The sequence below is a fragment of the Cibotium barometz genome, chromosome 49 (genome assembly GCF_041138505.1).
Source record: "Cibotium barometz isolate CiBa-2024 chromosome 49, ASM4113850v1, whole genome shotgun sequence".
In the NCBI taxonomy this organism is placed as follows: Eukaryota; Viridiplantae; Streptophyta; class Polypodiopsida; order Cyatheales; family Cibotiaceae; genus Cibotium; species Cibotium barometz.
The window spans coordinates 37,850,713-37,866,793 of record NC_141094.1 but is presented as its reverse complement, the minus strand read 5'-3'; the positions used below and the strand labels follow the sequence as shown (position 1 = coordinate 37,866,793).

Genomic DNA, 16,081 nt, shown 5'->3' with positions numbered 1-16,081 from the left:
CTATACACATTATAGAACTTCAAGGTAAATTCTCTGAAGTCAATATTTCGCATCTTGAAGGAACCTAATGTTCAGATTGTACTTTCAGTAAAGACGTTTATGGTCCAAACGAATTATTTCGTGTTTATGGATCAGTGAAAGGACATCATGTTGAGAGAGAGAGAGAGAGAGAGAGAGAGAGAGAGAGAGAGAGAGAGAGAGAGAGTTTCTACCATATGATAATTATGCCTAACAATTCAAAACATAGTGGCAAGTCTCTTGGATTTTGTGGTCATCTTGAAGCATACACTTAATGATCACAAAGCATTGCCATGTTTTAAACAAATACCTCAAAGGAGGCCATGCCGATGTAACCTCCTTTGAGGTAGTTTGTTTTTGAAAATAAATATGGGGGAGATAGACTAGAACTAACTAGCTCTCATACACACACACACACCATAACACCTGCATGAACATTAGACAAGATAGAGAGAGCAGGAGGAAAGCCTTTCCAGCAAGGCATAGCATCAGATTATCATTTTAAAGATAACAAAAAATTAGAAAACCATTAAAAGAATAAGAAAAAGTAAGATTTCTAGCTTACATGAAATTCTGGGAGCTTTCCTTTGGCTTGATGGTTTAAGGGATCTACTTTTGTTTGCAACAAGAGTGGCCACCAATTCTTTAGAAGAGAGAATGGTCAAAAACTAATGAATTATTAATAAATTCATAGTTTTTGGCTCTAGGAGGAGTAGAGTAACAGTGCAATAAAAGCATCCACGTGTATCATTATACTGCCTTTGCCAATTTCCACAACCTCTTTGACTCCCCCTCCCGGTTTCGGTTTTCGGAGTGACCACCAGCCTAGTCTCGTGCCCGGATATTCGTGGGCGCAATTCGGATTACAAACAACCACCTATGATCTCTTGAGTCTTTGATGACTTGCTCATAATATGCTGTCAGGAGGCCCTTCTGCCTCGCAGAGCCGTCGGCGTACTCCCGTGCAGTCGAGACTTGGTTCTCCAGCAGCTTCAGGTGGCCAGCGTACTAGCTCGACACGACACAGTAGAGCAGGCGTAGTAGCAGGGAGAGCGGTGGGGGATGCATGGCACAGTGCTTTGGGAGGGGTGGTGGTGGGGACGAGAATGATATGTTATAACAAGTTTCTTTTTGTGGTTCTGTCAAATGCATCCTTCTCCTATGGGTGACCCCACACAGTGTAGGAAGAGGGAATGGTCGTGGATGGCAGGACAGCTCACCACAACATAATTTTCAGCCTACATATGGTGCTAGAGGTGGTCGTGGATATAATGCAAGCTTTGGCAGACACTTGTCATACTTTCTTGTAAATATTGTTGTGCATATATCTTTGTATTCGGGAGAGAAGAAGATATTGATCAAGTTAAGCAACTAGAAGAAGGATCAAATGAAGGTATAGTAAGTGAACAACTAGAACTTGAACCAAAATCAAACACAACAGCTAATCTGGAATTTGAAGAAGAAATAGAAGAACAAGCCATGGATCTAGCTGAGGATGAGAGAGTTGATGACGAACTAGAAAATCTTATTTTTTTGTTATTTGACAAGCAATATACGTTTTTGTCACAATTTTTTTGAGACGTTGTAGTCTCACAACAACCAATGTCAATACCAAGAGGTGGTGCCTCTTGTGTAGAGACGTTGTAGTCTCACAACAACCAATGTCAATACCAAGGAGTACCTTGGAATTCTTAAAGGAAACATTGTTGTACCCAAGGAAACTTTTATCAATGAGCTGGAATTAATGGAAGATATTTTTAACTATGAACTTTTCCAGTTGGTTATGGATCCAGTGTCTTTGTGTATTCATTTTGATGCAAACACCGTTTCTTTAGATGTTTGGGAAAGTAAAGTGTTAAGTTCCATTAAAAGCGAAATTCAGGATGTATTTCTTGATGAATTACCTCATGGATTACCTCCTAAATGAGAGGTGGACCATAAAATAGAGCTAGTACCAGGGGCAGAACCTGTTAGTATTCCTCCGTATCGGTGTAGCCAATCTGAGGAGGATGAGGTAGCCAAACAACTAGCTAAATATATGAGGATGGGTCAAATTAGACCAAGTAAGTCTCCTTGGGGTGCACCAGTTCTTCTGGTTAAGAAAAAGGATCAAGGTACCTGGAGGATGTGTATTGATTATAAACGTCTTAACAAGGTTATAATTAAAAATAGATACCCATTACCTAGATCAGATGATCTTATTGATAGGTTGCATGGAGCTAAGTATTTTACAAAGCTTGACTTGCGAGCCGGTTATCATCAGATCCGTATAGCAAAGGAAGATGTTCCTAAAACTGCTTTTAGGACAAGATATGGCCATTATGAATTTTTAGTGTTACACTTTGGTCTCACTAATGCACCAGCAACTTTCCAACAGATGATGAATGATATATTTCAAGTGTGGTAGTTTTCTTAGATGATATTTTAATATACAGCAAAACTTTGGATGAGCATGAGAGTCATCTTAAAGAGGTTCTAGGAAGGCTCAGGAAGAAAAAACTGTATTGTAAATTATCTAAGTGTGATTTCTTTAAAAAGGAATTGTTATATTTAGGTCATAAGATCTCTTGAGATGGCTTGAGTATAGATTTGGATCGGATCTAAAAGGTTTTGGAATGGCCAGTTCCGCGTATGGTCAAACAGCTAAGATCTTTCTTAGGTTTTGTGGTATTTCTTTGAAAATCTGTTAAGGATTATTCGAAGTTGACTGTACCTTTACCAATCTTCTTAAAGGTAAAAATAAAAATTTCAATTCTTTAATTGGTTGGAATGATAAGCTACAGGAGGCTTTTGAAATTTTGAAAAATAAAGTTCGAGATGCTCCTGTGTTAGCTTTGCCAGATCCTAGCAGACCTTACATTGTTGAGACTGATGCTAGTGATTTTGCGGTAGGCGCAGCTTTATTCTAGGATGGGAAGCCTGTGCACAACCTTCGAGAGTAAGAACCTCAATGATGCACAAACTATGTACCTAGTTTAGGAGAAAGAGTTGTACGCAATCATTTATGCTTTAAAGACATGGAGACATTATCTTTACGGGTCTTAGTTTATGGTCTTGACAAATCATCAATCTTTACAGTATATTTGTGATCAACCGAACCTCAATGATGCACAAACTATGTACCTAGTTTAGGAGAAAGAGTTGTACGCAATCATTTATGCTTTAAAGACATGGAGACATTATCTTTACGGGTCTTAGTTTATGGTCTTGACAAATCATCAATCTTTACAGTATATTTGTGATCAACCGGACTTAAAAGGTAGAAAAGCCAGATGGGCTGAGTTGATGCAGGATTTCGATTTTATGATTAAATACAGGAAGGGTAGCTTAAATTGCATTGCTAATGCATTGAGTCGAATTGGTGAAGTTAATGAACTTTGCTTCACTGAGATTACTTCTAACTTGTACGATTCACTCAGGGAAAAATGCAGCACAGATATTTTCTTTGGAAAATATTGGAATTTGGCAAAATCAGGGTCCAACTCTGAAGTAGATCAAAACCTGGTGAAAGGAAAAGCCAACCAATTTTTTCTTCGGAATGGTCTTTTATTCCGAAATGATAAGGTTTGCGTGCCCGATGTGCCGAGAATTAAGTTAAGGATCCTATTTGAGTGCCATGACGCACCATCAGCAGGACATCTTGGCATAGAAGTACCTTGGCTTTAGTTAGAAGGACATTTTATTGGCCAAAAATGAAAGATTTTATTCAGAGTTATGTGGTCCGATGTCATCAATGTCAGATAAACAAGGCTGAACGCCTTAAATCTGCTGGGTTATTATACATCCTTTGAATATTCCGTCCGATGTCATCAATGTCAGATAAACAAGGCTGAACGCCTTAAATCTGTTGGAATTAGGGTTGCAGGAATGCACACACAACTTCAAGAAGATGAGGAAGCTTGAGCACAACACAGTAGTGTATTATGAGTGCCAAAAAATGAAAGATAACAAGCCCTAGAAGATAATGGGCGTATATACAATGCACGGGGGAAAAAACCTCCTAGTGAGGGACAAAGTGCCCCGGCGGTCCTAAGTGTGTTCACACACATCACTACTATAATATGGTAACAAATCCCCCCTGGAGTGATGCGGTGAACAAGAGCTAGCACTCATGTATAGGGAAGTGTCTAGCTATGTGGACGAATCCACAAAAGGGAGTAAGCCCAAAGCTTTGCGAAAAGCTTCGAACTTCTCACGAGGCAGAGCCTTTGTGAAAAGGTCTGCAAGGTTATCCTGTGTTGGCACATAAGCCAAACTGATCTCTCCTGCAGAGAGTCTCTCCCTGACATAATGGTAGTGCACCTCAATGTGCTTCGTACGAGCATGGAACACTGGGTTCCGCGCAACTGCCAATGCGCTCTGACTGTCAGTGAAGATGGTGGTGGCAGATGGCTGCCCAACACCCAAATCAGCCATAAGGCGTCTGAGCCACACACACTCAACCGTAGCTGTGAAAGCTGCCCTGTACTCAGCTTCACAACTAGAAGTGGCCACAGTAGGCTGCTTCTTGCTCAACCATGATATGCATGAGCTTCCAAGCATGAAGCAAAAACCACTCGTGGACACGCGTGTGTCATAACAACCAGCCCAGTCAGAATCTGAAAAAGCATGTAAATCTGGCGGCAATGATCCCCCCTTGGGATAAAACAACCCAAGATGCCGAGTACCACTCAAATAGCGAAAGATACGCTTCACTGCCTGCCAATGCTTAATGCCTGGGCTATGCATAAATCTGCTCACCTGTGAGACTGCAAACTGAATGTCTGGCCTCGTAATGCATACATAAATGAGGCAACCAACAGCTGTTTGATAGAGTGTGACATCAAAGTGATCTCCAGCATCATGAAGACTCAACTTCAAACCTGTCTCCATTGGAGTAGCAATAGGCTTGCAGTCTTCAAGGCCAAATCTCCGCAACAATGTTTCAATATACTTTGTCTGACACAAAGCAATACCTCCATCACACTGCTTAAATTGTATCCCCAAATAATGATGCAAATGCCCCAAATCTGACATCTCAAAAGAGGCATTCAAATCAGCCTTAAAATCAGCAATATGACTCTCATTTGGTCCTATGAGCAGCATGTCATCGACATAGAGAGCAATGATTAGATGTACACCATCCACACGTTTAACATACAAAGTGCTTTCTGTTGGACTATTCTGAAACCCATGTGCAGTCAAATATGCATGTATTTTTTCATACCAAGCTCGTGGAGCTTGCTTTAAACCATATAAAGCCTTTTTTAACCTGCACACTTTGTTTTCCTGCCCTCTTTGAACAAAACCACGAGGCTGCGATACATACACCTCCTCATGCAAATCTCCATTTAAGAACGCAGTCTTTATGTCCAGCTGATGTACATTCCAACCATTATGAGCTGCTAATGCACAGATGCTACGAACAGTGGTCATACGACATGTGGGAGCAAAAGTCTCATCAAAATCAATGCCCTTCTCTTGAGCATAACCTTTTGCAACAAGCCTAGCCTTATGGCGATCCACTGTGCCATCAGGCTTACGCTTCAATTTGTATACCCACTTAGTGCCAATGGCCTTCTTGCCAGGGGGCAAGTCACATAAAGACCATGTACCATTCTTCATAATAGCATCGTATTCTGCTTGCATAGCAGCCATCCAATTTTCTGAACTTTGTGCCTCATCAAATGAAACAGGCTCACTTTCATCGCACATACTAGAAACAGCCAATGCATAACAATCTGACGCATAAGAGGCACCATGAGAGCCAGAACGAGTGCGACTAGACAAAGGGGCATCCAACTTGCTGTCACGCAAAGTCTGCACCAGCCATCTAGGCATATTCCTAGAGCCCTCAATCTCTTGTCTCTCATCCTCAAGTGCATCATGCACATCTGCATCAGATATAGGCTGATCTGTGCCATTATTTAAAACCTGCATAGGCTGAAAAACTGCCTCATGAGGTATTGCACTTGACTGTGCACCACTGAAAAGAGGCAACAATGTATCATAGACATCACGTGAGCTGATATCTGTCTCCTTAGTACATGAAACCAAGGGCTGAACTGCATCTTCCACAAATACAACATCACGGCTAACCAAAATGCGCTTTGTCTGTGGATGATACAAACGATAGCCTTTGCTCTCAGCACTATATCCAACAAAAATACATTTGACAGCTTTGTCATTCAATTTTCTGCGATGTTGCACAGGCACTAATGCATATGCCAGGCAACCAAAAACACGTAAATGGCCAACAGATGGCTTGCGGCTATGCCAAGCCTCATATGGAGTGACAACCTGTAATGCTTTGGTGGGACACCTGTTTAGTACATAAGTGGCACACATGACAGCCTTAAGCCAAAAACCATGTGGTAGACTTTGACTCTTAACCATACATCTTGCCATTTCCATGAGAGACCTGTTTTTTCTCTCAGCCACACCATTTTGCTGTGGTGTATACGGCACTGTACATTGGTGTTTTATCCCACGCTCAGCCAGAAATGCATTAAATTCTGAAGACATATACTCCCCCCCTCGATCTGAACGGAGGGTGCCCATCTTACTTTCTGACACATTTTCAGCCATAACCAAAAACTGTTTGAAGCACAAAAACACTTCGGACTTTGCCTTCAAAGGATATACCCATGCATGCCTGGTAAAATCATCAATGAAAGTCACGAAGTAAAGGTAGTTTCCAAATGATGGAGTTTGCATGGGACCACAAACATCACTGTGAACAAGCTGCAATCTGCGTTCAGCTCTCACTGATCCATCTTTGGGAAAGGAAGTACGCTGCATTTTACCCAATATGCAGCCCTCACAAACATGCTTGACAGGTGCCTCAAGCTTAGGCAAAGAAGACACCATTTCAGATTTCTGCAGGCGCAGCAAACTTGCAAAATTCAGATGACCAAAACGTGCATGCCACAGTTTTGCATTTGAAATAGCCTGCGTATCCATAATAGCACATGCTGAATCCTCTACACATTTGCCATCCATATTGAGCTTATACAGCCCTCGACATAGTGAACCAGATGCTACAATGATGTCACCACAAGAGAGATCATGAACAGTACATCTGTCATCCACAAATTTTACAACCAAACCTGTTTTGGCAAATGCGGAGACTGACAGCAGATTCTTTTTGATCCCTGGCACATACAATGCATCAAAAAGTGTAAAGGTGTTGCAATTTGCAACATTCAGCACAATCTGTCCAACTCCTTTAACGGGATAAGAGGAGTTATTGGCACAAGTGACAGTATTCCCTATGGGAGCAGACTCAAGGAAAGTGAATAAACTGCGCTGCGAGGTGATATGCTTAGTGGCACCACTGTCAAAGTACCATACATCTGAATCTACTGCAGACATACATGTGTCATGCAAAGATGGGTCATAACTGCACTGCGCATTGAATGCCCATTCTGTATCTAGCACAACATTAGCAGATTCATTGTTAGAAGGAGAGGCATCTGCAACAGCCATACCAGCCTCTTTCTTCTTAGCCTCTTTCGCAGCCAGCTTAGGACACGCTTTGATGACATGATCATTTCCCTTACAGTACTTGCAAAATGTCTTCTGTTTGTCACCCTTCTTCTCATCTTTGTCTTCCTTCTTTGGTTGCGCAGCATTTGCAGATTTCTGCTTACTAGAAGAAAAGCCAGCTTTACCTTTCCCGCTTCTCTGACTAGCAACGAAAGCTTGATCTGCGACACGCATAATATTCCTGTTTTGCCTTGACTGGTCTTCTTGCAGCAAAACAGAAACTAACTCCTCAAATGATAAGGCATTGGGATTGCCTTTCATCATCAAGCGAAGAGTGGAAGCAAAACCCTGATAAGAATCTGGTAGACCATTCAAAACAGTCTGCACAAGTGAACTGTCTGACAGGATTTCATCTGCAGAAATGAGCTGCTCTTTGAAATCCTTGATCTTTGTCAAAAAGCTATCCATAGAATCACCTTCGTTCATATGCTCACTCTCCAACTGTTTTCGGAGGTAAGCAACACGAGCCTCATTTCTTGCCTGATACAATGTGGCAAGTACATCCCAAGCATCCTTAGAAGTCCTGCAGGAGCGAATATGTGGGATAATGGTACGTTTGACAGACAGCGCAATCAAGGCATGAGCCTGCGCATCTCTACCATCCCAACGAATCTGCTCTGCTGAAAGTGGTGGTTCTCGAACAGCTGCTACAGCACTTGTGCCTGCACCATCATCTACAGTACCTGTTTCTGATGTGTTTGCAGCATTCCCAGCCACAATAGGACGTGCATCAATACCCTGCACAATGTTCCATAACCCCTTTGCTACCAATACATGTCGCATCATATATGCCCACAATGGATAGTTGGTGCCATCCAACTTATCCTCAGCAGCCAACATGCGGAATACATCATTGTTGTCAGCCATGGCCAATGACTGTACTACTAGATGTAAATGCTGTCTGTAAGAGGTAAACCTGTATAAAATCGACCTGTGCTATGTAGCACAGCCCAAAACAGACGAATGGGCACCTGTCCTGCAGATTTTAATCTTGACAGAAAATCTGCACAGTAGGACGATTTTGCCTGCGCAGTACTTGGAATGCAAAAACGGAGGGCGAAATGACTTCAGATCAAAATTCAGAAACGAACGAGCCCTACGGGTTCTCCCACGGCATATACTAACCTGCAGACGCTCGTGAAACCTCGTCGCAATCGGAGGAGATGAAGCGGCAGGTGCCGGTGATGCTGCCCGGGAGGAGGAAGCCTGCTCTGATACCAATTGTTGGAATTAGGGTTGCAGGAATGCACACACAACTTCAAGAAGATGAGGAAGCTTGAGCACAACACAGTAGTGTATTATGAGTGCCAAAAAATGAAAGATAACAAGCCCTAGAAGATAATGGGCGTATATACAATGCACGGGGGAAAAAACCTCCTAGTGAGGGAAAAAGTGCCCCGGCGGTCCTAAGTGTGTTCACACACATCACTACTATAATATGGTAACAAAATCTGCTGGGTTATTACATCCTTTGGATATTCCGTCTAGAAAGCGGGAAAGTATTTCCATGGATTTCATTACAGGACTTCCACATTCCAGTAGGGGTCACGATGCCATTTGGGTAGTCGTGGATAGATTGACAAAGATGGCTAGGTTTTTACCCATAAAAACAACAGTTAAAGCTTCGAAATTGGCTTACCGATTTGTCGAGCAACTATTTAGACTATATGGTCTACCTTCTGATATTGTGAGCGATCGGGACTCTAAGTTCACGGCTAATTTTTGGCAAAAAGTTTTCAAGAAATTGGAAACAACTTTAAGTATGAGTTCCTCTGATCATCCGTAGTCTGATGGGAAAACAAAGCGGGTGAATCAGGTTGTAGAGGATATGCTTCGTGCTGCATAAGTCTTTGGAAAACCATCAAATCGGGAAAAGTATCTTCCATTGATAGAATTTGCCTATAACAGTTCTAAACATACGGCTAGGTTTTAGTTCATTCATGCTTATGTATGGGTATCAACCCAAGGCACCTATTGATGTCGGTCTTAAGGACATTGAGCTTAATGCATCGAGGGATTTCTTGCGTGATATGCAGGAAATGCTGATCGAAGCTCGGGATTCTATCAAGAGTGCTCAGGATAGAGCACGGTTTTATGCTGATAGAGGACGCTTGTCTCGGTCTTTTGAACCAGGAGCGTTGGTTTATTTAAAAGTTCCTAAAGACTCAGACTTTATCAACGAAAAAATGCTCGAAATTATCTCCTAGATATTGTGGTCCATTTCAAGTTATACGTCAAATTGGCACGGTTGCGTATGAACTAAAATTGCCTCCACATGTTAGAGTTCATCCAATCTTTCATGTCAGTAGATTGAAAGAGAAGCTGGGAGGTGAGGATAACATAGTTACTCCTCAAGAACTCATTGAAGTCGAAGATTTATCTTATGTTTCACACAAACTTGAGAAGGTACCTGAATTCAGGGAAAGGAAACTTCGTAGTCGACTAATCCCTGAGGTTAAAATTTATGGAAAGATAGGGAAATAGAGGGTTCGACTTAGGAGGAGTCAGTTGAAAATGTTCAGCGCAGATTTCTTTCTTTTCATTGTTGCAAGAGTGCAATGTTTTGAGAGAGGGGAAGTATGTTTCTTTTCATTGCAAGAGTGCAATGTTTTGAGAGAGGGGAAGTAATATTATGTGCACATTATATGTGTATATACTAGGAGGCTAACCCACATTAGGCTTGTGAGCATGGGAGCATGGGAACAAGCTCTAGTGGAGCATGGGTTAGGACTAACCTTAAGGGTTAAGGTTAGGGTCAGGCATCCAAGGGTCACACATGGGAAATGGAGAGTCAAGAGTCACTTGAGGGCCCTCCTATATAATAGGGGCATGGGGCACACTCAAGGGATGTTCTCTTGTGTAGAGGATTGTATCTACATTCTTGCCATTTCACTATAGAGCTGAGTGCTGTTGTATTGGAGTCATACCTCTTGGTGGTATGGGACACCAAGGTTAAGGTATGTGGTACTCCATTATATTTCATGTGTGCAACCCTTGGGCTCGGGGGTGGTTGGGTGTGGTAGAGTTTATGCCTGATTTATGCATGTTTATGCATGTTGAATATCTAGAGAGATCTTAGGGTTTTAACACCTTGTCACCCATTTTAACTCACCCAAACCTTGAACTTTGTAAGGATTTTGCAATGCTTAATGCACCCATTAAACTCTATTAAGTGCTCATTATAATTGCTGATTAAACTCTATTGAGTGCTCATTATAATTGCTATTATAATCGATTAAAAGATCCTAACATAAAATGATTCGCATAACCTTCCCAAAAAGGCCTCCCAAAACATGGGTACACACACATTCTCATTAATTTTTCTACCCCAAAAACTCACAAAAAGAATCAATTCATTGACTGTTATGTGGGGAGGGTGGGGGTGGAGAAGTTCCATATAGCTTGCAAAACCAAGAGGGGAGCCCCTTTACCTCAAGCTCGTGAGGGAGTGAGGGTTGGGCTTTTGATCGCGAAACCCTCTTGGGAGCTATTTTTTTGGTTGTGAAGAAACATCCTTGATTGATCTTTGGTTGTGAAGAATGCCTTCAACCAACTATCAAATGCCAAGTGAAACACTCTTTGGAGCTCACATTTGAGGGGTTTCGCTAGCAAAACCCTTGATATCAAATGAGAAACCTCATTTGCCAAAATAACCCTCTCCCAGGGGTCGTTAAGAAACATCCATGATTGATCTTTGGCCATGAAGAAACAAACAAAAAAAAAAACTATTTTTTTCTCGCTTGAGGGTTTCGTTGGCTAAACTATATTGATAACTTGCATGATAGTAAATATATGCAATGAGTTTGATTGTCTTGGACCCATTCAAATGGACTCAACCCATATATATTGCATTGCGTCTTATTGTGAAAGACCAATACAAATAGGATATCTTGTGTGCTTCTTATCGCCAATTCCATTCATAAGGTTTAGCCTTCATATATGTCATACATTTAGTTGATCATGAGAAAGTTTAAGAAAGATCTCCCCAAGATCATCGTTTACAAGAGGACACAAGGTGATCACACTTGAGAGAAATCTATGCTAACCTTAGGAAAGGGAGAGAGATGTGAGTGCATGATAGCCCAGGGTAGCCATGCATAAGGTGAGTACCCACTATTGTCTGCAGACTTGACAGTCAGAGAGGTTAGAGGGAATTGACAGTCAAAGAAGTAGGAAGGAATTAACCACTAGAGAGGGTGATAGTCAAAGAAGTAGGAAGGAATTAACCACTAGAGAGGGTGATAGCTAGGGGAGTCGAAGAGGTTGGTAATCGGAGAGGCCGATGCTGGTGGAGTTGGCCGATGAGTGATCGAGGATGTCAGTGGTTACCATGGAGTGTGGAGGACCCCCTCCACGTACACATAAGTTGCCCATATTTTCCCTTAGTTGTGGATGACTATGTCAGTCCTTTTGTTAGCCAAAGGGCTTCACCACAACGAGGTTGTGGGTTGTTTAGCTTATGAGAAATATAACCATTTTTTTTCAAGGAGTTCTCCCTTGTCCGCTCGGTTGGAACCTCTGAAGCCCTTTGCTCTCCAGGTAGTCTTCCGTCATGGCACCACAAGGTAGGGTCCTCACTCTCATTGCAGTGCTTCTTTCCCTACTAGCTTCACTCCCCACTCCCTCTCTCTGCGCATGATAACTCACAAACATATAAGCCATAACAACATAAGATAGAAACTTCACACGTTAAATCATAAACTGTATTCCATAATCACTCTTCCAATACAAGATGGTGCATTACCATCGCCACATACCACACCACACTACTCACACACACACACTAGACAATGCTTAAGCTCAATATTCTAAGCTCAATGTTCTAATCTATTCTAATATTATAATTTATTGCATAATCCTTTACACTTCGAGCTCCTCTTTATTTTTGGAGGTAGCCTGTGAGCTTCTACTGGGAGTAAAAGAAATATCATCATTAACCACTTTGAGCTTCACTCTCTTTTTGAGGTAGGCTTCTCTGAGTTTATAGTTAGAGTAATAGAAAGATCATCATCAACCATCAAGGGAGGGAAAGAGGAAATAATTCCTTGTCGAGAATGAGGAGACGACTAAGATAGATCACCAAGAAAAAGAAGATCACACTTGAGAGAGATCTATACTCGCTTTGGGAAAGGGAGAGAGATGCGAGTGCAATAATTATCGCATAGCTAAGTGTGGCCATGTACAAGGTTAGTACCCACGGCCTGCCAATGGACTCAATGATTGAAAAGGTCGGAGTGAATTGGTGTCAGAGAAGTTCGAGGGGATCGGCGGTGTGGTGTGGCCAAAGAGATTGAAGAAGTCAGAGAGGTCAAAGGGGATCGACGAGATCGAAGAGGTCAAAGGGCTAGGTGGTCAATGGAGTCGGCGGTCAACTGAGTTGACAACAAACGACGATCGGGGAGACTAGCATTCAAGGTAGTTGAAGAGGTTGGTCTCTCTCTCTCTCTCTCTCTCTCTCTCTCTCTCTCTCTCCGTCTCCATGTCTTTGTCTCAATTTTTGCTTGGGGTTTTGAACTTTGAGAGTTGGTATCATTTGCATAGTGGTTATATGGCGGTTTTTGTGAGAGGTTTTCATAAGACTAGGTTTCATGCTATTTGACAACCTACTGTGCTAGAAATGATCGTTTGCAATGTTCATATGTGTGCTATAGTTTTATTTTTCTTAACTGAGCTTTTTTTTTTGGTCTTAGAAAAAACCGCTATCACAAGCACAATAGTTTTAGAATTGTGAGGTTGGAGGTTCAAAAAGTGTACTAAATGCTTTCATCAACACATCTTAGCTTGTCATGTAATCATGATCTTCTCTTTGTTGGACATCAAACATGTTGGGTGTTAAGGCCTAATACCCTCTCCATTCAAGGACAATGCTGGTGGGGTGTTCACAGGGAGTTTACACACTTGGGTGCCCATGTGCTATTAGCCTTTGGTTACACACAGTGCTTTTTCTTCTGCCGTGTTACCTCCTCCATGATTCTTGCTTGGTCTGCATCATTCAATGGCAGGTGCAGTGCTGAGCCAATCTGCTGCTGCTGCTGCAGTGGGTCATCTACAGAAGAGCGCCTCTCTCTTTTCAACGAAGCACGAGGGTGTCCATGGCGGATCTCTAGGGTACCCTAGCTGGAGAGAATGCAGAAGGGCCAACCCAGTGGTTTTAGGGGTTAGCAGAGAGCCCAGATGGAGCGGGTTGAGGCTCGAGGCCACCATTGGCAACAGGCTGCCTCAAACAGAGCAGAACCCACCTTCACCAGATGTTGCCATGCCCCGATGTGCAGATGGATCTTCTTCAAATGCAGGCAGAAAGAAGGGCAAAGACAGTATCAAAGATGAAGCCAGGCGCCATGGCTTGTCAAAGCCGCCCACCACTTTCTCGGCCAAGTATGTCCCCTTCAGCCCTTATGACCCTACTGATGAGAACTACTCTTTAGATGAGATTATCTACAGAAGTAAGGATGGAAAACTCCTTGATGTTCAGCATGACTTGGAAGCTCTGAAGAAATTTGATGGTAAGTACTGGAAAGCTTTGTTTGATTCTAGAGTAGGCAAAACCACATGGCCTTTTGGGTCTGGTGTCTGGAGTAAGAAGGAGTGGGTGCTCCCTGAGATTGATAATGATGACATTGTTAGTGCTTTTGAGGGCAATTCTAACCTCTTCTGGGCTGAAAGATTTGGCAAGGAGATGCTTAACATGAATGATCTGTGGGTAAAACACTGTGGTATTAGCCACACTGGGAGCTTCAAGGACCTCGGCATGACGGTGTTGGTCAGCCAAGTGAACAGGCTCAAGAAGATGAATAAGAACCTCATTGGTGTTGGGTGTGCTTCAACCGGTGATACATCGGCGGCCCTCTCGGCCTATTGTGCTGCGGCAGGTATCCCTGCCATTGTCTTCCTGCCTGCAAATAAGATTTCCATTGCACAGCTGGTACAACCTATTGCCAATGGAGCCGTTGTCTTAAGCCTTGACACTGACTTCGATGGATGTATGCGGCTTATCCGGGATGTGACCGAACAGGTGCCCATTTATCTGGCCAATTCTCTCAACAGCCTTCGGCTGGAAGGCCAGAAAACAGCAGCCATAGAGATTTGCCAGCAGTTCGACTGGGAGGTTCCTGACTGGGTTATAGTGCCTGGGGGCAACCTTGGAAACATCTATGCATTCTATAAAGGTTTTGTCATGTGCAAAGAACTTGGTTTGACAAACCGAATCCCTAGATTGGTGTGTGCACAGGCTGCCAATGCAAATCCATTGTACCTTCACTACAAAGCTGGCTGGAAAAATTTTACACCTGTGAAGGCTAGCCCTACCTTTGCATCGGCCATTCAAATTGGTGACCCAGTGTCCATTAATCGTGCCGTGTATGCGCTTAAGAATTCTGATGGCATTGTGGAAGAGGCCACTGAAGAGGAGCTTATGGATGCTGCTGCACTGGCTGACATGACCGGCATGTTCACGTGTCCACACACAGGTGTTGCACTGTCTGCCTTGATGAAATTACGCGAGAAGAATGTGATTGGGCCTACAGACCGGACAGTTGTTGTGAGTACAGCACATGGATTGAAGTTCACTCAGTCAAAGATTGCCTATCATTCCAAGGAAATTCCTGAACTGCAATCCAAATTTGCGAACCCCCCTGTAGAAGTAAAGGCTGATTTGGGTTCTGTCATGGATGCTTTGAGGAGTAAGCTGGGTGGACAGGTGTGAAGAGTTCCAGAGTCTCTTATTGTCGGCAAAGAGGCTTGGGATGGGTGAGTGCTGTGTAAACAAAGACAGCACCCATCTCTATGCCATATTTAAAGCAGATCAGTGCGAGTTTCGCTTGAGAAGCAGCGGCATCAAAGGCCTAGCGTTCTATGCTACGGGAGTTTTTTTGTTTAGTGTTATTCCTATGACTACATAAGACTGAGATTTAACTGCTTTAGATTTCCCATTATATCATCTTTCTTTTTAGGAACTGTCTCCATCAATATGTGATTTCCAAATGAGATTTTATTGTAGCATACAATGTGAGTGATGTGAATTTGGAAAGAGCTTTGAGATGCTATGGAGGTGCTAAGTATTATGTAGATGTTCCTGTTTTTCTCTTTCTGTTGGATGGAGGTAATGAGAACTTGGGCATGATGTATTTGGCAATCTTATTATGAACTTGGGGACTCATGAGCCGTGTATCGTTTTGGGTCTCTGACTTTTTTGGGACATGACTTTGTACATTGTGATCGAGAGCCATGTTTTTTGGTGGGACGTGTGCAACAGTGGGTGTAGACTGGCTGGAATTGAAAGCCCTCACCCTGGGAGGTGAATCCCTTTATGATCAGGCAACTTGCCTGTGCACAATGCGAGGATGGTACCTGTAACTGCACTAGTTTTGCAAATCATGATAAGTTCAACCAAGTTCTGGAGAAACAGATATAATTTGTGTGTTTGTAATGGCAATTTGTAGCTGCCTTCAACTTGTTTCACTATCAAGTGTACTAGCAATTTTTAGCTGTCTTTGACTTGGTTTTAGAAAAGCCGGTTCAAGACAACTGACAGCAGTAC

At 42.6% G+C, this 16,081-nt stretch overlaps 1 protein-coding gene across 1 annotated transcript; it reads left to right on the top strand.

Annotated features, from left to right (window-relative positions):
- The first annotated feature begins 13,284 nt into the window (after positions 1-13,284).
- LOC147610545 (threonine synthase, chloroplastic-like) lies at positions 13,285-15,711 on the top strand. Its single transcript, XM_086786085.1, has one exon. The coding sequence runs from the start codon at positions 13,541-13,543 to the stop codon at positions 15,245-15,247; it is 1,707 nt and encodes a 568-aa protein (XP_086642211.1). The 5' UTR covers positions 13,285-13,540; the 3' UTR covers positions 15,248-15,711.
- Positions 15,712-16,081: the final 370 nt, after the last annotated feature.

Coding starts and splice junctions, on each gene's coding strand:
- LOC147610545 (XM_086786085.1), top strand. CDS start 13,541: ATGGCAGGTGCAGTGCTGAGCCAATCTGCTGCTGCTGCTGCAGTGGGT.